At 31.6% G+C, this 23,313-nt stretch overlaps 2 protein-coding genes across 2 annotated transcripts; one reads left to right on the plus strand and one right to left on the minus strand.

The window, feature by feature from the left end:
* The first annotated feature begins 14 nt into the window (after positions 1-14).
* LOC123664023 lies at positions 15-3,159 on the plus strand. Its single transcript, XM_045598650.1, has 5 exons — positions 15-215; positions 451-531; positions 1,029-1,154; positions 1,574-1,827; positions 2,819-3,159. Exons 1-4 carry the CDS (start codon positions 17-19, stop codon positions 1,594-1,596), a joined length of 429 nt encoding a protein of 142 aa, XP_045454606.1. The 5' UTR covers positions 15-16; the 3' UTR covers positions 1,597-1,827; positions 2,819-3,159.
* A 3,822-nt stretch (positions 3,160-6,981) lies between these two features.
* Positions 6,982-22,077, minus strand: LOC123664230 (UDP-glucosyltransferase 2-like). The gene is made up of 9 exons (XM_045598824.1): positions 21,955-22,077; positions 12,317-12,472; positions 11,800-11,884; positions 10,575-10,764; positions 9,839-10,036; positions 9,289-9,508; positions 8,983-9,202; positions 8,630-8,849; positions 6,982-7,294 (listed from the first exon to the last, which is right to left on the minus strand). The coding sequence occupies exons 1-9, from the start codon at positions 22,075-22,077 to the stop codon at positions 7,018-7,020; spliced, it is 1,689 nt and encodes a 562-aa protein (XP_045454780.1). The 3' UTR covers positions 6,982-7,017.
* Between the last annotated feature and the right edge of the window lie 1,236 nt (positions 22,078-23,313).

The raw sequence follows: 23,313 nt of genomic DNA on the forward strand, positions 1-23,313 counted from the left end.
ACTTGCAGATGTTCCAATGCATAGATTCCCGAATTTCATTAAGTTTGCTGACATATTTCAATCTTGGGTGTCTCTTGTTGGAGGTAAACTGGAATCAACTTCCGACTATGAATATTATAAAGATAAGAGAATTTGTGATATTCATTTCACTGACAAGGACAGAGCTAGAAATAATCGGATATGCAAAGAATCAATTCCTTCATTACACATACCTGGTAAGGTTTTGGTATATTATCATGTAAATGATTGGCACTTGCTTTAGTAGATCACTAACTTATAAAATTTGCAAATACTTATTCACATTATGAAGTGATTATTCACATTATTATTATTTTTATCTTAACATACATTTGTTTATAACATATAGAATAAAACACCTTTTTAAATAAAGAGAAGTACATTTTTCTTTAAATATTAGATATGTGATTAAGGATATGTATTTATTATCAGGACAATTGCCAGTTCCAAAAGCACTAGAACAAACTTCAACTTCAGTACAACAGACACAGTCTATACAGCTTAACTCAACAGGTAAGGAAGTCCGACCAATTGAAATCATCATAATATTTATTTATTTAAAATTTTATTATTACACTTATTTTTTTTTATTTACAGTTTTTATGACTATTCTTATTGGGTGTGTACCCAATAAGAATAGTCATAAAAACTGTATAAAAAGTCATTATGTACATGGAATATATTTATAAAAACTATTGAGTGGGTTAAGAGCCAATAAGAGAACATTAGTCTAAAAAAATGGTCTGTTTGTACACACTAATCTTTTGAACTACTGTATAGACTTGAATGGACCTTTTATTGTTATATAGTTATATAACTATTAAGTCTAGGCAACACAAGCTGAGAGAATCAAATTTGAAGATCTGGGACATCTGATGTGGATAAGAGTAAAGCGACCCTATGAGTTTATTTTTGGAGTTAATACGTTTTTATTCCAAGAGGGTGAAGCTGCAAGAAAAAAAGCTACTTATTAATGTTATGTTTCCCATTTTTTTTTATATTTTTTGCAGAACAACTTGAATCCTCTTATATGTTGGAGCCAGCTCAACTGCCAGGATTGAAATGTACATTACATGACAAAGAGATTTCCAAACATATACTGTTTGAACATAATTATTGTATTACAACCCCTAAAAGTAAGTCGAACATTGTTTTGTTTATTTCATTCAAAATTTGTTTCTCTGCTTAATTATGAACTCATAATAATAATGTAAGCAAGTTTGTGTTTGGATATTTGTTGTTCAAGCATGCAAAATCTCAATATAAAATTTAAACTAATATAACTTTTAAATTACTCAAATGTGCAATTTAAAAAAATTAATTATTAATTATCTATTAATGATACATCTGGAGTAAATGCGGATTATGGGGGAGCAATTAAGGAGCAATTAATTGGCATATAATTTATTAAAAAAAGAAAAAGTTCTATGCTAATTTCCTTCCGTTTTTATTATATATTTATAAACATGTTAGCCATATATGTTATCTGACATTTTATGTCACATTTATGTTAAATCACACTGAACTAAATCATGTCAATAATATTCTTTTACAGGATTTAAAGGAAAAGCATCTTAAAACATTGTAACACTGAATGCTAGCATCCATCAACTTCGATCAACAATAGCTCGTTTAAGGAAGAAAGGACAGTCTTTTCAGACACGATTGCGCAATGCGGAAATGTTGTCCGAAACTGTTGTATTTCAAAAAGTGACAAGAAATATGACAAAATCGGCTCAACTTTTTGTACAAATGCAAATGCAGATGCTGAAAAAGCTAAAAGGCGGAAGATTTTCTAATGAAGAAAAGGTACTTTCCTTATCATTATATAAGAAGAGTCTGAAATGTTATGCACTTTTAAATAAATATTTCACATTGCCCAGTTCAAAGATGATGAAACGTCTTTTATATAAAATTAATATATCGCCAGTCAGTGTAGTATCGCCATGTCCTAGTCTTTGTGGTAAAAGGTGTCAAGAAAAATTATAAACAAGCCATTAGATATTATTTTACAAATAGGTAAAATAAAATTCAACTTAAAATCTATTATAAAACGCACCCAAAAAGCTGGTCTGGTAATACTTAACACAGTGTGCGACCAAAGCACTGTCAATGTTGGTGCAATAACTGAACTCATAAAAGAGAGTCAAGCATTGTTTGTAAAAAAATAATAAAGAATATCTATCTCATCTCATTATCATCATCTCATCTATCTATCTCAACGGTAAAAGTATTATACCAATATATGATGTGCCACACCTAATTAAAGGTATAAGAAACAATTTATTAAATAAGGACACGGTGTACACCATTGAAAATGAGGAGAAAATGGTAATGTGGGAGTATTTCCAAAAAGTTTATGAAGCTGATAAGTCGCTTGGAGAGCTAAGACTTTTAAATAAATTAACTGAGGAACATATCAACACACAAAAAATTAATAAAATGAAAGTCAAAACAGCTACACAAATTTTTAGTTATCCTGTAGCTGTAGCTACTGAGCATTTAACTGTTAGAGGTATTTTACAAAGAGAATGTAAAAATCTTGTAAAAATAACTTTATTATTAAATAAAGTCTTTGATACACTGAATGGGAATACATTCCAATATACCTAATGGAAAAATATATAAAGGACTAGTAAAAAAATACTCTCCTTACCACAAAATGTGGCAAAATGTTAAAATAATTTTAAAAACAATTGAATTTAGAATATTAAAAAAACACAATGACAAAATTCGGTTGATTGAAACCTCAATACCATCTGTACAAAATTTAATTAAAACTAATTTTTTTTTTTGACAGTTTTGACATCCGTGTAGAGTGACATGTTTTCGGCCGTTAACAAAAGATTAAATTTAAAACTAATTAGAGGATGTAATTTAATATTAACAAATAAAGATATACAAGATGTATTGATTCTACTACATGTGAGACACGTTAATAGAAGAAATTTTGAGAACATGATGTAAATAGAACAAGTAATGATTATTAAATAGAAATTGTAATGTAAAAAAAAAAAAATTTAACTAGCTAATTTTGAATGACATATTTTTATAAGAAATGACTAATTTTTTAAAACTTAACAATTGCAATGATTAATAATGAAAAATGATATACAACATTGAGGAAAAATACATGTGGGTGGAAAAAAAAATTAAAATAGGAAGAAAGAAATTATAAATTAAAAAAATATATGTAAAGATGCAGTTCAATAGTCAAGTTCGGAGAATTTGATGCCTTGAAATTGTACAAACCAAAAAACTTAATAACTTAAAATTGTGCATATTGTTACCTGTCAAATTTAAATGTTTTAGTATAAATTTTCAAAATTCATATAATACAGCTTAAAACATAACTTAAAAATAATATATAATGTATTTGGATTTGGAATCTTACATAATGAAAGAACTTTAATAAGGAGATGTCTATTGACTGCTACATGTAAAGATGCCTGATGATGGTCCAATAAAGGATCGAAACGTCGCATGAATTTGCAATTAGTGGTTTGATTGGCACCTTATGTCCACTTTCCTGCGAACCGTCAAAGAATACTTATAACAAATGGACACAACGATAAATAATTTAATTAAAACTATTGAAGGTATGGAAGCAATTTGGAAAAATGTAAATGAAAGATCTGGTTTTGATGCACTATTAACCAGGAATTTAAATCAGGACCCAATAGAAAACTTTTTTGGGAACATTAGAAGTAAGCCTAAAAGGCTTTGCTATAGAATAATTATAACTCACCCCATTCTAGCACAGCTCACTGTGAGCAAGACGGAAATAGGTGTCTACAAAGCCTATTTTTTTAACAGAAGAAAACAAACAAAACTGATGTTCCCAAGGAAGAAATAGGAATTAGTCATAATATATTTGACCAGCATAAACAAATAGATGCTGGTCAAAGAAATTATGTATGTGGCTGGGTCCTGAAAAAAATGTCTGGAAAATATTGTAAAATCATGTAAAGACTGCAGACAAAACCTACTTGACTCTGGTACAAATGTAAATAATGAATTTATAAAAAGAAAAGAGTATGTTAATAAAAAATGGTTGTGCTATCCGAGTCAAGAACTAGAAAATTGTTTATTTGAACTACAAAATATAACTATTAAAATAATATTTTGCGTCCTTTACAAACGGAGCAGACGAGACTTGGTGTCCAAGTTAGGCCTGAATTTATTGGAAGTCGGCTTGTTCAATCAGATCTTGTCTGAACCAACTTCCCATTGTGCCAAATTTATACTAGAGTTTGTAATTAGTAGTATTAAGTTAAGATCTAGTAATAAATAATTTAGTATTATAATTTAGTTTATTTAAAAATGTTAAAATTGTTAGTTTTATAATAGATAAGTTTAGTATAGGACTGTCATGTACATATGTATAAAAGTCCCTAATAAAGATAATAAAAAAAAAAAAAAAAAAACTTAAAATATTTAGGAAAAAATTGCCCAAAGAAAAATTTAAAAGAAAATATTTTTAATCTAGCTGAGTGCATTATAGATTATCCACTACTACCCTGTCTCGAGATTCTATTAAATTTCTCCTTCCTTTAATTGGGTTGTCTGGAAGAAATGGCTAAATAGCCATAAGTCCGCCCATTGTACTTCACAGTCTGTAAATGTTTTTTTTTTTAATGTGTTTATTGTTTAAAATGTAGTTGTGGTGTACAATAAAGTATAAATAAATAAATAAATAAATCTTGTTTTTTTTTTTGGAGTTTACTCATTGAAAATCGATTTTCATATAAAACCCCCAGTATGAAAAAAATATGAGGAATAAAATCTACTGAATGACCTCTTACGTTTGTCGTAACGCCATCTTCTCTCAGAAGGCTTTACGATGTTTTCTTATAACGGTTCCGATAGACCGATAGACTGCGTTATTTGATTATTTTTTTTACTAATCTTGTTTGGAGTTTACTCTTTAAGAATCGATTTTCATATAAGGCCCCCGGTATGAAAAAAATATGAGTAGTAAAATTTACGAAACGACCCCGTTACGTTCCTCGTAACACCATCTATCGAAGTTTTCTACGACGAACTACTTCGACGTTTTCTAATAACGCCGATAGATGGTACTATTTGATTCGTTTATTGACCATTTGATATGCTTTTATTTTTTTCTTAGACTAGTAAGCCTTTTTAGTTCCTATTTAGACAGCCAATCTGAAGGAGTAAACTCCAGTCGTGCGCCGGAGTTGACACACACTTTTTTATATTAATCGAAATGAATGTATGATAATGTTTTTTTACGATATAAACAGAATAATAGAGCGTTATTGAGTTTTTTAACCTCAAATCAGACACAGGCGCAGTATTTAAATATACTTGCTACGTTCCAAAACATTTAAATTATACAGCCGTAATTATGATGGTGCTAAATTCTATGTCGCCAACCAAATATGCAAAAGTTTGAGGACAAGTCACAATCTATTTTACCACATGCAAATCTTGATTCGTGAATTTTAGACATGACTAACACATGTTTAATTTTAGATTCTCAATGCTCATAGGTATCCAGTTTTATTTATTTATTTATTGTTCAATACCTCTGTAGTTGAAGTACAATTGTATTCAATTAGCTTTTATTTTTTTCCAACTTCGTTTTTGATAATTTTAGAAAACTACGGTATTAGCGTCATCTGTAGTAAAATAAGTGAACTTCTTGACAATTTATTTCAAACTAGTACGTGATGGTTAACCTAGATAGCTCTTTTGCATAGTTTTGGTATTCGGTTAAATTAAAATGTTACTCTGGAAAAGGTCACAAATAGTAAGAGAAGTTGAGTTAATATTTAATAATTTATTGAAAATACATAGTTTTAATTAACGTCTTCTCCTTTCAACGTGACATTGGTGAAATCATTTTTTCTACTTTACCACTGTTGGAAACCATCGAATGATGCAAAATCCCCCGTCCTGTAAATATTGAATGTTTATTGATGCTTGTCGTTCAGTCCATTTTGTAAATTTTTATTTAAATACTAGCTGACCTGGCGAACTTCGTATCACCTTATTTTTTCCTGAAATATAATAATAACATAATATATCAAAATAAAATGTAGCCTATCTTTTAAGTTGGATCGAACTGCACATGGTGTGCGAATTTTATTATAATCGGTTAAGTGGTTTAGGAGTCCATTGAGGACAAACATTGTGACACGAGATTTATATATATTAAGATTTGAAACGTAATAGAATAAAGTAGTAAATATTTGTTAGGTGTGTGTAATTATATATTTGTTAATGTCTTAGCATATCATAGTACTATAATATAATATACCTTACTAACTTTAATGTTTGTGTTGTTCTAGGTGAAGAGATATTTTATGTCATACTAACTACTACTATTTCCTATATACTTTTTAAATAAACTAACGAAGGTTGTAACCTCGACCGCACCGATCAATCTCCTTCGTGTATTCTCCATTCTACGTGACATTGGCGAAATCATCTGTGCTCATTTGGCACTATTGAAAGCCATTAATCAAGAAGAAGAAGAAGAATGAATGTTTCAAAGCAGATTACAATAAAAATAGCGTTTTAATTTCATAATTGAAAAATCTTTCAATCAATCGATTAATATGGTTGTAGATAATGATTTTTGAAGTAAAATTTCTTTACGCACGCTTGACTTCCTAAGCTGGTGAATACGTGACGAGAGCGTTACGAAAATTGTGATCGGGTGAGGCAAACGGAGCAAGAGAGGTGCGAGCACACATTTTCTTTCTCTCATAGCCTGTTACGTTTCATATATCTAAGACACAGTGCAGGCCTATTGTGCAGAAGTTTTACTTGAGTCGTGTGGTCTAAAGCACACTCGTTTTTTTATATATATAAGTATATCGTTTTTCTTCCTTTCTTGCCTTTATCATCTATATCACACATGTTTTCTGAAGAATTACGAGTGTATTGCTTCTGATTATAATAAGAAACAGGTAAAAAAATAAAACAGTTTCGAACAGTTTCAAATTTAATAACAATTATAATTATGTACTAATTTCGTTTCTTTTTACCACTTATTGAATTTTTACTTGTAACTAAGCTACATATATATCGGAATGTGTATTTGATAGAAATTATAGTAGCTAATAGATATAAAACTAGATCTAAAAACATCTTCTGGTACCAGGGCATCAGAAATGCGGGAGTACGAAGATGTCGCGCACCTCCTGTCTTAATAACGTGTTCGACCCAATGTACTAATTCTTTGCTAGGAGATACGGTTCTATCATGATAGATACCTGATAACTCCCTTACTTTATCTGCGTATCTGAAAATAGTTTGTAGATTAATTGTTTATTATTTTAAAATGTTGTATTTAACATAGTAAAAGATAACGGTTCGATAATTGCATGTTATCCGGTTAGTTTTTGATCTTATCGCCTTGAATGTCATGCGTAATTTTAACTATTTATCATTAGAAATCTTTCATTATTTTTGGATTTACAGGGTGATCTGCTGTGTGGGTACGACATTAAAGAATATAGTCGCCCCCCTCTCTTCCCGTGGAGGTCGTAAGAGGCGACTAAGGGATAACACAGTTCCACTACCACCTTGGAACTTAAAAAGTCGACCGATGGCGGGATATCCATCCAAATGCTGGCTTTGAAATACACAGGCTGAAGACGGGCAGCAGCGTCTTCGGTGCGACAAAGTCAGCTCTGCAGTCACCAACCCGCCTGCCCAGCGTGGTGACTATGGGCAAAACACATGAGTTCACGCCATTTTTTGGCGCGACCTTGTCGAGGCCTAGGTACAGGCCTAGGCTGAAATGATGATAACGATAATGGTGATGATAATACATGGTGATTAGGATGATATAAAATATTTTAGTCGTTATATATATATATAAAATGATTAAAAAATAACAATTGGATAACAAATTTAAAGAAATAATAATAAGTAACCTTAAATATTTGCTTTTGAAATACTAAGGAGATTAAAAATATTCCACAAATTCTTGGGCCAAAATGTAATGAAATGAAAATGGTATCAATTAATGCACCTAGGTTTATTGATCCCTCGCTGAAAATTCTCTATATTTTTGCTATAAAGCATATTATATTAAAGAATATTTTAACAGATATCAAGAACTTGAAACCGTTAATAAATATTAGGAATGGAATCAGAACGCATCGATAAACAGTAAACACAAAAATAGTAACGGGACAAGGGAGATGGCGTAGTGGCCAGTGCAGAAAATAAACGGGTAGTATCAATATCAGTCAGCTGTCAAAGTTGTCATTAAAAATATGATTTATATTAAATCAATACGAAATCGATAATAATTTTTAATGTAAGTAACTCTATTTAAATGCATTTTATTGTTTACAACTTTATTTGTGCATCTAAATACTTTGAGTTAAAAAAAAAGTTGCAAACCTTTTCATTTTGAAACCTTTTCTTGTTGAATCGATACTCAAATTGACAAAAACTGTCTTTCTCATTTTTCTCTGCTTCCAGATTCAGAACTGAGCTGATTTTTTATATTTTAAAATAAAACAATATGACCAATTTTTCAAACCATATCTGCTAACTACATTTTGGCCCACTAGTTCCCAATCTTTGTTGTACGCATTGTAAAAGCAATCTCTATTATACTAACCTTTGATCACTCAGCATTTCTTGAATTGTTATATTCAAATGATCAGCCATTGAATATGTCAGCTCAACTTTTTTAGCAAACCCTTTCTTTACGGCTCTGTCTATATTAATAAACTGATCAGCGAATACTGGTATACCAATAATAGGAACTTTGAAATGAATTGCTTCGGTGGTCGAAAGAAGACCACCATGCGTTATAAAGAGAATACAATTTTTGTGTTCTGGAAATTAATGTTTTATTAAGTCTAAGTTCTCGCAAATAACCTTATTTTTTTTTTAAGATTGGTACTTGTGTTAACATTTTCTTTTTCGTTTAATTGTACTCTTTTGCAAATAAAGATGTTGGGTTGTTACCTAAAATACTCTGTTGCGGCGCCCATTCTAGAATATGAACATTTCTCGGTAAATTAGGTATGTTTTCTTCGAATTTCCATAAGACCGTCTGTTTTAATTCACTAAATACTTTCAGTAAGGCCTGTTTCACTTCATTTGGAAAGTGTGCACTTTTTAAATTAGTTCCCATGCTAAAGTAAATGACTCCGTATTTTGAGTTATCCATAATTTTCAATATATTCTGCAAAATAGAATAACAAATTATAGGGGTTATAAAATATATTAATAGTTTTGGAATTTTAATGACGAATTATAAAAAAAAATTACCTCTGGTAATGTTTTGATAACAGGATCTATGTGATACCCACCAATAGGTATAAAATTCGGAGGTAGTCTGGTAGCAATACCCATTGAAATATGCGAATTACTTAAAATTAGTGAAGCGTTATTTCTCACAACATCGAATGGTACTACATTGTGACCTCGGTTGCGGATATGAGGTACGAAAAGATTTTCATAAATTTCTTTTTCAAAACCAGATGTGTAACTATAATAGAATGATTATACATGTGTATTTGTATATTTCAGAGATTTTTTTATTATTATGTGTTAGAATTAATTTTATAAAAAGGTTTCTAGGATAGGTTACTATTTAAGATATGTCCTTGCTTATTGCAGCTAATGGAACTTCGTAGATTTAATATATACAACAATATTCCAACTCTACAAAGTCGACTGAAATTTATCACTGTTACTATCAATTACACTTGCAGTAATAGATACGATAATATGAAAGAGATTTTGACCACTGTTAATAGAGAAAACATTGATGATATATTTTGTCTTTGCCAGTATAAAAATATTAAACTCTACATACAATACTTGAATGAGCTTGCCCAAAATAAGAACACATAGTTCCCAAACCCTTTGTGCAAAGGACAGTGGAGGAGCGTTACGAGACATTATGTCAACGTTGTATGCAGGATTAGGAATTTCATCGATTAATTGTAAAACCATCCAGTGAGGTTCTACCGATGACAACCAAATTAATGGACAGTTGAATACGGCTGAAAATCTGAAAAATAAGTTTTAAAACAAATGGTAATGTGTGAATATGCTATTATACTAGAACATTTCATGGAAAAGTATGTGTTCATAGAAGAATAGTTAATCTTTAATTTTTTTTTTAATAAAATTAATTATTATAGCTTTTTGAAGTGAAAACTTCTTTTGGCGTACCGCACACACATTTTTTCGTAGGTAATAAGTTACGCTGATCCGTTACGCTGTGAGGTGAAAGGCTCGATCGGGTGAACTCGGGACCGCCGAGTGTACCCGAGCGATAAGTCCCGAGTTCACCCGATTGACCCTTTCATCGTTCAGCAGCGAATAGCAGCTGTTTGTATCTTTCTCGCTCGGGTGAACTCGGTACCGCCGAGTGTACTCAATCGGGTGAACTCGGGACTTATCGCTGGATTGCGATTGCCAATGAAGTTTTTACTTCTGCTGTGTAGTCTTAAGCACACACACTTAATTTTAATTTTATAACCGAAGAGTTAAACTTATTGTTGATTTTAAATTTTTTATTTTATTTTAGAAAAAGAATGTCTTACCCAACGTATACTTCATTAAACATCCATTCTGCAATAACAAGGTCAAAATGTTGGTTTTTGTCTGACATTAGTTTTTGAACTTTAGGATTTTCAACAGTAGTTTGACTAATATTCATTAACAACGGCAGGAAGGAAACGAAGTTAGAATTGAATTCATTATCCATAACTGATTTAATGTTCAGCGGAGTCTCTATAAGAAGAGTAAGGTTTTTGGAAATGAAGTACGAATATTGTTAGATCTTAGGTAATCACAATTTGTTTTGGTGTATTTTTAATAAATTCATATAATTTTTACAAATAAACATAAGATTTATACGAAACGAAAATAAAAAAGAGTTGTGTGGTTTTGCGAAACCACAATATAAGTGAAACTTTTTAGTGAATAATTTTTTACATTAATACACATATACACACAAATACCGCGGAGCACTTGCACGAAGAGATTGACGCGAGAGCAATGGGCACTGCCATAATTATTGGTCTTAACGCGACACGGTGCAACATAACATAACTGAGGTAGGGCACAGTAGGAATTTCCTGCTCAAAATATGGAACAGCCCGACTGGGGTAGTACCTCGACCTTAGAGAAGATCACAGCAAAATAATACTGTTTTCAAGCAGTATTGTGTTCCTGTTGGTAAGTAAGGTGACTAGAGCTCCTGGGGGGATTGGGGATTGGGTCGGTAACGCGCTTGCGATGCTTCTGGTGTTGCAGGCGTCTATAAGCTACGGTAATTGCATTGCGGTACCTAGTGACATAAAAAAAACATGCGATAGATGAACGAAAATTTTTTGGGCGATAGAATAAAAGTTTCGCTTTAAAAATACCAGCGCAATATATCACTATGTTTTTCTATGACTTAAAACATTGTGTCATAATTACTTAGATTAAAACTACAACTGAACAATCTCAGATTATTTATTAACTATTATTAGGTTTTTATAACGCTATTATAACGACGCTATACGACCTACGAGTATAAATTTAAAAATTTGAATTAAAGATTTTTAACAATTTTAATATTTTACAAAATTCGTTATTTATTACGTAAAAGTTAGTAACGAGTCCTACAAAAGGTATTACAATAATTGAATTTATATGTTTTTGTTTATTTCAGCACTAGAATAATTTAGATATTGCTAAAAGTAGGTAATAGCAATTCATTTTCTAATAAACACTAAAATATTTTTTTAACTAAGCAATTTGTAAATAATTAATACATACCATCTTGTTTTTTATTTTCACTTAAGTTAATTATTGTTACTCCTGGTGGAGCTTTGTCAGGGACAAGGGATACTATATATGTCACCTTAAAAAAAATAAGATGGTTAAAGGTATAAGTATAAAGTAGAACTACTTAACTGACTTCGAAATAATAAGGAGTTTCTCGTATAGTTTTTTCTTATTTTTAACCAATTTCAAAAAAGGAGGAGGATTTCCATTCGATTATATATATTTTTTATGTGTGTTTCGTCATAACTTTGTACTGGGTAGACCGATTTCGATGATTCTTTTTTTAATCAAAAGGTGGTGCTTGTCATACGGTTCTGTTTAGATTTAATTGACGTCTGTCATGTACTTTTTGAGTTATCTTTAATAATGCGTATATTATCTAAGTTTTATTACTGGTTGATGTAATTGAAGTCGGTGTTTCGGAATTGTATTCTGTTCATATTACGAATATATCTATTAATTCTAAAGTAAATATTATACGTGACATATCATCCATGTTTTCAATTACCTCATGTCCAGCTTGAGCTAAATGATTAACTAGAGCTTGACCTAATATCGCATGACTCTTGCCTGGTATTGGACTGACGACTAATATTTTGTATGCATGTGTTACAAACATCGATGATATAATGTACACGATAAGTATCGTCCATTGCAACATTGTCTGTAACGACAAAAAATATTTTACAATTTGAAATCAAAAAATGAAAACAATATTTTTTTTTAAAATAACGACAATTTTTTTTAAATATCATATCAAAAATCGACCGTTCCAACGGGGAGCGAACCTGCATCTCACTTACCGTGTCGGTGCTCTAGCCAATTAATGTGTAACACAAAAATAAATTAGTACGAATAACGACAACAATTTATTCAGCCTGTGACATCCCACAGCTGGGCATAGGCCTCTTTCTTCATGTAGAAGAAGTACTATGCTAAGCAGTCTCCTAATTATCATACATAGATTAGTTAGCCAATTTATACAATTTTATCCATGATCATACTTAATCAAATAAACAAAATCTCACAAAGTTTTTAAAATTAGCTGAAAATATATTTAGTTGCTGTAAATGCTGTGTGGTCACGGCTTCAAAGAATATAGCCACCCCCTCTCTTCCCGTAGGTGTCGTAAGAGGTGACTAAGGGATAAAATCCACTACCACCTTGGAATTTAAAAAGCCGACCGATGGCGGGATAACCATCCAACTGCTGGCTTTGAAATACACAGGCCGAAGACGGACAGCAGCGTCTTCGGTGCGACAAAGCCAGCCCTGCGGTCACCAACCCATCTGCCCAGCGTGGTGACTATGGGCAAAACACACTTGTGGAGGCCTATGTCTAGTAGAGGACTGCGAAAGGCTGTTGTGATGATGATGATGATGATATTTAAAGTTTATACTAAAATAATTTAATAGCTAAAGTGTATTATTCAGTTCAAGACAATATTATTAATAAAGACTTGTGAGTTTAATGCGCTGTTTTTTTTCAAAATAGTTTGTAGAATTACCTTAGAATACTAATAACAACTTCACCAGTATTATAAATAATAATAATTTAAACACACACTGAAGGTTTGACTTAAAAATAAACACAGTTAACGGTGTCTGGGGAGGAACTGATCAGGAATTTATTATACTCTATTATATTATCTCTCACCAAAACGTTATCTAGCAATTTATGTATCAGATTATTTAGACAGGTTAGATACAAACGAGAGACAGTCAAGTAATATATATAAATATGTATATTATAAATTTAATGTCTATTTCTATTTATGTAAAAATTTCACTCTTATAACTAAAATTAATGAATTATACTAACTTCATTAATAAATGAATTGAAATTTAAACGGCTAGCTGTATTTGAACAAGATTGGATATATAAAATTTGTCTTATTAACGATTATTTATTTATTTATTTACAGAAGAAAAAAAAGATACAATTTATGTGATAAACAGTGCAGCAAAAACAATGAACAGTTTAACAGTGCACTGTGATTGAAAAGTTAAACAAAAATAAATATTGGGATCGTATTAAGTAATAGTAGGAATACAAAAATCTCTCGAATTAAGAAGCAGAGAATTCGAGAAGTTCGTAGCTCTTGACGTATCTGTGACACCGATTTTTTTTATAAAAGTCCGGAATTTAAAAATATGTTGGTGCAGTGGTCAAAGTCACTAGCGAGAAGAAAACTTTATTTTATATTTTATAGTGCTTTTTCCGAAAGGATTTTCAATTTTATTCAAGCAAATGTTCTAAGTTACGTTGTAAGAAATTCCTTAAATTTTTGCATGAACCATCATTGGAGATCTAAATGTATAATTATGCAATTATAAGGTAATTTGAAAAACATGGTTTAAGGTATCATTATAGCAATCGTGCTAAGTCATTCCGATTCAAAAATCACAAGCAATAATTCCTAGTATAATATATTATTACATGGATGTATTTCTGTATAATTACAAAAAAAAAAATTAGGCGTATTTACCTCAATTTTATATTACAGTTGAGACTTCTAAAATAAATAGACATTTCTCAATAAAAAATTAGTTAAAAAAGGGTACCGCAAATGTTTTGTCTCTTGCAGTGAGAGAAGGGGAGATATTGTTCAGGACGAAGTATTGACAATTCTTGTTTAGTAGTATCAATCAATCTATGACAATTTATATGGAAAAAGAAAATTAAATAAAAACCAAACCTTAAAGACTTTCCTAAAGAGGTTTTATAGTTTGTTTGTCTAAGTCTAACATTTTTAAGATGATGTATTGTCAGTAAAATTATATTAATTTCTCGAACTCACTCACGTCTAGAGAGTGGAAGTCTGCGACAATTTCTAAGTTTGCTTTGTCGGTAACTAATTATCAGGTACCATCAATTAACCTTTTTAGGATAGTCTCCGAATCTCGCGGAGCATATCTACCTCAGGTTTGAATGGCTGGTTGCCGTTATACTCATAAAAAGGTATTGGAAAAGGTATTGTGTGAGGCATAAAGGTAATATTAGTACACTAAAACAGTTGTGATCATGCATCATATTTTGTGGATAAAATTTTAGCTGACCGCGCTCTACTTATAGTTTTATCGAGCACCTGGCTCTAATCGTCCATCATTTATGTTTATTCAAACTGTGGTGTTTTAACCGACTTCCAAAAAAGGAGGAGGTTCCCAATTCGACTGTATTTTTTTATGTATGTTACTTCAGAACTTATTGACTGGGTCGACCGATTTCGACGATTTTTTTTTTAATTGAAAGATGGTGTGTGTCATTTGGTCCCACTTAAATTTATTTGATATCTAACAATTATTTTTCGAGCTATATCTAATATTGCGTTTTTACTTGATTATTTTTTCGTCGATCTACGCTGTATTATACCGCATAACTTTTTACTGGGTGTACCGATTTTGATGATTTTTAATTTGATCGAAAGCTGATGTTTATCATGTGGTCACATTTAAATTTCATTGAGATCTGATAACAACTTTTTTGAATAATCTTTGATAACGCGTATTTACTTGACTATTTTTCGTCTGCCTACGTTTTATTACTTGTCGATGTAATTGAAGTCATTTTTTTTTTCGTTTGCGAGCAAATATAATTATTTATTTAAACTACTACATTTATTAGTATACTATATTTTTTTACTATTTTGCTTAGTGAAATAATCTAAATCTATCTATTTTTTTTTTTTTTTTTTTTTTTTTTTTTTTTAGTTATATGATATATCCACAGGCTTATTATGCCCCTGCTTTTGTTATTCCATATATTGTTATTATTATTTTTTTTTTAACATGCATCGGTACTTCACCGCAACTTAGAATCTAGAAGCCTTAATAACTAGTCTTAAAATTTCAAATTTCTAAAAGTCGACGCGAGTCCACTGACCAAGACTATTCTACATATTGCTTATTTTATATTCTTATATACTAATTATTTTTATTATATTTACACTTATTTGCTAACTAAAATATATGTACACTTATTTTCTAACTACAATATATGTACACTTATTTGCTACTTACAATGTACACTTAACCTATGTTATTGTTAGTAGTTAGGTACTTTTTTTTTTTTTGTGGTTAGGAATCGTTTTGTCCATTTAAATTTAATTTTTTTTTTTTAATTTTTTTTTATTAATATATTATATGACTAATCCTATCTTATTAAGTAAATATATAAAGCCTTATCATTACAATTACATTATCCTATTCCTATACTATTACATTCAATTTTATTATTTATATTACTTACTTTACACTTTTATCTACGCATAATTTATACTTACAATACAATAATGTCTTCACACCTCTACATTTTTCAACATTTTGAGCACATTCTCAATGACGGCAGCATCTCTATGGTGAATGGCCATCTTGAGACTATGCTCAAGGATTTTCTTGTCCGTCATCTCCGCTGCCCTCGCCACAAAGCGACCAATTGCGTCGTCACGGTCGTCGGTGTAATAGACACAGGTGTTGGTGTGTCTAGTCACCGCGACTACAGCGTGCGAAACGCTGTCGTGGATCTTGAGCCTAAAAATCTATCTATTAGAAAAAAAAAAACGAAAGAATTTTTTATTGAACATGATATTAGGATTACATGACTGATAAGGTAATTCCTTTTTGATATACAACTTGTAAATAGGAAGGTCAAGAATTATTTCATGAATTATTGGATTAAAGGTGGGGGGAAGGGCTCTGTGGTACCTACTTCGATGCGGATGTTACCAAATAGATCACCTCATTCGTAGTATGTACCAACGATTCATGCCGTATTTATCTATATCTATACAATTAAATAAAGTTTGAGTGTCTATTTGTAATATTAAAAGTAACCGCTTTTCAATAAATGCGTATGGATGTATACACGGTATATACCAAAATAATATTTTTTTTACAATTTTTTTATGTTTCTGTCTGTCTGTTTGTGCCGGCTAATCTCCGAAACGGCTAGACTGATTTTGACGGGACTTGTAGATTGCTGATGTAGTAAGGAGTAACTTAGGTTACTTTTAACCGACACATCTGTCATTGTGGATAAAAATTAAAGCTTATCACTGCTAAGTAGTTGTCATATGGATTAGAAAATACATACAGATTGTCTTTTGGTGCGTACTCTTACAGTCAAACTAAAGATAAGTTTCTAATACCTCGGCTACAGGGAAATTCTTATCTAACAGGAACTTGCAAGGTAAATTTTCGATTAAGAGCCACGTATACTGGTTACAATACTGGTTATGTATCTTACAATATCATTTCTTATAGTTAAGGTTTTTGATAACTGGTTATATAATTTTTTTTATTGTTTCAAATAAACGAAATCATTAAACTCTTCAACAGCGCCATCTATTAGTCATTTTTTTATGTTTTAAAAGACAAGTTTAGACGTGGTTTACTCAAAAGGTTTTTACTAAACACAAAAAAAACGTACAGTTTAATGCCTAAAGTTAAAAACAGATAGTGCAATTTTTTTGTTAATTTTATAGCCAAGTAGTTGGTTTGAATAATCAATCAATCTTTGATTTGCCTATCTGAGAGACTGCTAGTAAGATTTGGCTTTGATAATAATTATTAGAATTGATTTCTGCTGCTTTTTTATGTAAAATTCTTAGAAATTGTGTCATAACTCTATCACCTTTAGTAAGCTAACCCGCTGTTAAAAAAGCAAGACCGGCTGTTAGTTAAGTAAGTTATTATTATGGTAGTTTTTAACTAAATTAATTTCCTTTATGTTACGTAAAAATATACCCATATTGTACATGTATGTCATATAATCGTAGTGAAAACCAAAACTAAAATCAAAAATAACTTTATTCAAAAAGGCCCCAAGAGAATTCGAATCGTCGTGTTACAAATTAAAATTTTAATGTGTTTTTTATTTTTGTAAAAGTAAGACTACCATCGATTCGGAATATAGTTTCTGCAGAGAAGAATCGACAAGAAACTCCGCAGTTACTCTTTTGATAATAATATATAAACTGTGTTTTAGAACAAAATTAGAAACATGTTGCATAAAATACAGCGTCATTAAGTCCACACATCTTTATCAACTATGTAATCCTGTACCGAATAATACGCTTTGTCTTTTAATCTCATTTTTAAAAAAACTTTCATAAACACATGGGTGGCTTAAAAAGTATGGGTGGCTAAAAACATCGTTCTCTTTTCAAATAAATTAAAAAAAAAAAAATAGAAATCAATTGATTTTCGAACTTTGTTACTCGAACAGTTGAACTTCGAACGAGCTGTTTTGCTTGGTCTATCTATAAGTTACATTGAATCCTTTACAAATATAAAAGAAAAGAAATAATGAATACAATTTTTAACCGACTTCCAAAAAAGGAGGAGGTTCTCAATTCGACTGTATTTTTTTTTTTTTTTTTTTTTTTATGTATGTTACATCAGAACTTTTGACCGGGTGGACCGATTTCGACAAATTTTGGTTTAATCGAAAGGTGGTGTGTGCCAATTGGTCCCATTTAAATTTATTTGATATCTAACAACTACTTTTCGAGTTATATCTAATAATGCGTTTTTACTTGACGCTTTTTTCGTCGACCTACGTTGTATTATACCGCATAACTTTCTACTGGATGTACCGATTTTGATAATTCTTTTTTTGTTGGAAAGAAGATATCTCTAGTTTGGTACCGTGATAAGGAAACTAGGATCTGATGATGGAATCCCAGAGAAATCAAGGGAAACTCTCGAAAATCCGTAATAACTTTTTACTGGGTGTACCGATTTTGATAATTTTTAATTTAATCGAAAGCTGATGTTTATCATGTGGTCAAATATAAATTTTATCGAGATTTGATAACTACTTTTTGAGTAATCTTTGATAACGCGTAGTTGCTTGACTATTTTTCGTCGATCTACGTTGTATTACTTGTCGATGTAATTGAAGTCGGTTTTTTTTTCGTTTGCGAGCAAACACAATTATTTATTAATCTTTCAACACCAAGTATTTCGAAGTATATCCCACTGCTGGGCATGGGCCTCTTTCCCCATATAGGAGAAGGATCAGAGTCTAATCCACCACGCTGCTCCAATGCGGGTTGGCGGACTATGTTTGATAGTGTGTAATTGCTGTTCTAAACTACATCAATTTAAGACTATCTTCTTATATTGAATTAATTGTGTATCATGAATCAGAGTAAATTACTAATGTAGTGTTTCTGCTGTAACCAACGGTTTCTGCTGTAATAATACATAATTAGTGAAACTGTCTTGTGTTTTATTCTAAATACATCATTCGCTTGTCGGAGTAATGTCTTGGAGCCCTTATTAAAATAAATTTTAGATATTCATTCCGCTCCAGGGTAACAAGATCTCACGTCCCTGTGAGATTCAATTTAGTCTCATAGTTAGCTCGGTTAAATTTTAATGAACCAACCTGGTATTGCTACAGAATCATCAAAATCGGTACATCCAGTGAAAATTTATGACAAATTAAATCTAAAAAATAGGTAATGACAAAATAAAGTACACAATATTTTATATAACAAACACATATATTATATAACTAAAAATATCTTGTCTATGAATATTGTGCCGGCTTAAACTCCTGTGAAAAGGCAAAAACAAAAGAATAAACATTACTTAATAAGTAATTTCTTTACTAAATATAAATTATCACATCATAATAATTATATTGAAATTGTTTTTGCAATGATACACTTTGATTACCTTTGGTTACATTATCATATTTTTATTTTATTTTAAATTATACTAATTTAACTTTTATTCTATTATACATAGTCTGGTCCAAAATATTGTTGCAAATATTTTTTTCTATCTACAGTGTGTTAATTTTCCTCATTTTACGAGTATCAAACCATTAAAAATATATAAAGCTTATTCGAAGTGGTTTTCATTGGCTGCAAAACAGTACTTTAAACGTTGAGGTCAGTTATATCAATAGAAACACGTACTCTTTTCATGGGAAAATTCTTCACTGCACTTCGTATGGATGTTTTTTTTTTGTAATCGTACATAATCGTAATAATCGTATGGATGTTTGTGCAGTCCTTATGGGGCTCTCCAACGTGCCTCGGAGAGTACGTTAAGCCGTCGGTCCCGGTTGTTATCGTGTACACCTGATAGCGATCGTTACTCATAGTAGTAGTATATATCCACCAACCCGCATTGGAGCAGCGTGGTAGATTAAGCTCTGATCCGTCTCGTACATGGGGAAAGAGGCTTGTGCTCAGTAGTGGGATGTTACAGGCTGAAGCGCAATCGTATGGATTGTTTTAGGGACTCCAAGTTATCATGGAATTTCTAACAAGCCATAGCATTCATACGCCATAAATGCTGTGTGATTACGGCAGTAAGAATATAGCCAACCCGTTGATGTCGTAAGAGGCGACTAAGGGATAACACAGTTCCACTACCACCTTGGAACTTATAAAGCCGACCGGTGGCGGAATAACTTCCAACTGCTGGCTTTGAAATACACAGGCCGAAGACGAGCAACAGAGTCTTTCTTGCGACAAAGCCAACCCTGCGGTCACCAACCCTGGCTGGGCAGGCCAGCGTAGTGACTGTGGGTAAAACACATGAGTTCACACCATTTTTGGCATGAACTTGTGGAGGCCTATGTCCAGCAGTGGACTGTATCAGGCTGAAGTGATGATGATGATACTCTATAAAACTGAACATATCATAATCCAGCGGATTAAGATCAGGACTAGATGACGGTTAGTCTTCAGCTCTGATGAAGTCAGGAACGTTGGTTTATAACCAAGATTGGGTGGATCGATCTTTATGACCCGGCGCTAAGTCTTGCTGATAGCACCATTCTTGATTATCGAACAGGGCGTTGTTATTGGGCTTTACTACCTTCTCAAGAATGGTGGTATCTTGATACACTTCTGCCGATGTTTTAATACCTTTTTCACAAAAATTTGGCTCATTTACTCCTTTATAGCTCACGCCCCACCAAACCATCACCCAAGTCGAAAGTTACCTACTTTGTGTAATGCGATTCGGGTCTTTATCACCCATTTCATATCACAAACTATTTAACAATATATTGGCTCGAAAATGAGAAAACACAATGAACAATCATATAAAAATGACGCATTCCAAATTCAATTGTAATATTTTGTTTATTTATAATTGTAACAGTATTTATGGCCAGACTGTGTATATTTTGCAAATTATACTTTTAGGCCTAATGTGCAGAAATAAATAAATAAATGCTTAACACTCAACGGCCCTCAGTAGGATTTTCTCCTGTGTCGGACGTCCAGAAACACACACAATACACAAGCACAAACGCTCAGACCATGACAACATCTATATGGTCAATATAAATGTTTGTCATGTACGGGGATCTTACACGCTACATCTAGTGCAATAGTCAGTGCTGTGACCGCTTCGCTAACGTGTCTTAAATTTTTTTACTTTTGCCGTGTTGTCTAAAGCACACTCGTCTTTTTTTGTACGTATAAACTTATTTAAAAAAGGGCTAATACGATGTGCATCATAATTTTAGCGTATATACATCACTACAAGTTAGCCTGCAATTTATGTAATAAAGCCGTACCCAATATTTTTGTTAAAAATATAATAATAAACAATAATTAAAAATATTCCAGATATACGACAGTCATTTAGTTCACGTCTATTTCTTCACATTTTGTAAAACTACTACTATGTAGGTTGTTATGAATGTAATTGCCTGAAAAATTAAAGTAAATATATTTTTGAAAAAGACTACTTAGTGTCGAATACATCTCATCCGTATTCGAATTTCTACATTTTTAAAAATATTATAATTTTATGTAAACAAGCGTACGAACTGTCCCATGGTAAGTACTATGGACAACAAGGACACAGGGAACATTACAATCATTTGGTCGCCCTACCGTCGCTGAAAATACAGCACATTCCCAAGAGCTCTGATTGGCTTGCATAAGACATGAACTCGGAAAATTTGAGAACAGTATTATTATTTTACAGTGCTCTTCCTTGAGGTTAAGGTACTTTCTCAGTCAGACTGTTTCTGATTTCGAACAAAATATTGGCTGATGCAATGTTGTGTATAGAAGTTTGAAAACGAAAAATAATATCGTGTTCTCACTTTCTTATTGGAATGAGCAGATTATCTATAAATCATTAAAAATTACAATAAATCAAATACTTTTGTGATAAGTGGCCGCTCCAGTGTGTAAACCCGTAGTGGCGATATCTGAGGTTCATTCAGAATCAGTTGTTTGGACATCAAGTCCAGTTCCAATTCAATTGGTTTCCCCACAGGTGTCATTTCGTGGATCAGACATGCCAAATTAGTCCGTAATCGAGAGATCTTGAAAAAAAAATTATAGTTGTAATTTTTTTTCAACATTAATATCTATCTATCGGGAGTATGTTATTTTGGGTAAGTTTTTATTCAAATTATTCTATTTAATTTATTTTAGGCATCAGCTTGATAAAACGGGAGAAAACCATATTATATTGATGTTCTTTTAAGAGAGAAAAACTAATTACGTTTATAATTAATTCAAAACTCAATAGCCACATAAATTAAAGACGGTTAAATAATCAAAAGGTAGTTTGTTCATTAGCTTTATCTACTGTATTTAAAGTTCTCAAGTAGAAATAGACTTAGCTTTATATGAATAATCCGAACAGGCTTTAGGTATTCTCTAAGCTCTTATATTATCGCCACCTATCTCCGAAAAATCTACATTATTTATCACTTCAGCCTATCGCAGTCCACTGCTGGATATAGGCCTCCCCAGGTTCGTGCCAGGCACCCCAGTTTTTCGCAAACGTCATCCACCCTACACCGACAATCTTACGTAGATCGTCGGTCCAACGGGCCGGAGGACGTCCCATACCACGTTTGATAGGATTTATGGTTCGTATAATTTTACCTGTTTAGTTATGTGATGACATGGCTCGATAAATACGATTGCAGTACTTAAATGGTACGAAGTCCAAATAAATTGCTCGACAATATCACGTCCACTAAATTCGGCTTTAAAGCAGAAGAAATTTTTGTTATTTCGACAATATAAGAATTACCTAATTATGTAATAATAATATAACAAGTAAATGCAATCATAAAATGCTAAAACTACGAAACTAATATAAGTGATTCCTTATTTCGAACACTAAACCAAGAAATAACTCTGTGATGAGGCAAAAAACCCTTATAATATAGCAAAACCATTATCGAAAAAGCAGGATTCGGTGATGGGATCACAGAGAAATCGAGGGAAACCCTCGAAAATCCGCATAACTTTTTACTGGGTGTAGCGATTTTGATGATTTTTAATTTAATCGAAAGCCGATGTTTATCATGTGGTCATATTTCATCGACATCTGATTACAACTTTTGGAGTAATCTTTGATAATGCGTATTTACTTGACTATTTTTTCCTCTATCTATGTTGTATTACTTGCCGATGTAATCTAAGTCATCGAAGAATGTGCATCTAGCAGAATTAAAGATTGTGCATCTATCAGAATGATTTAAGAAAATTTAAAAACTCAT

Source organism: Melitaea cinxia, chromosome 21 (assembly GCF_905220565.1).
Source record: "Melitaea cinxia chromosome 21, ilMelCinx1.1, whole genome shotgun sequence".
In the NCBI taxonomy this organism is placed as follows: domain Eukaryota; kingdom Metazoa; phylum Arthropoda; class Insecta; order Lepidoptera; family Nymphalidae; genus Melitaea; species Melitaea cinxia.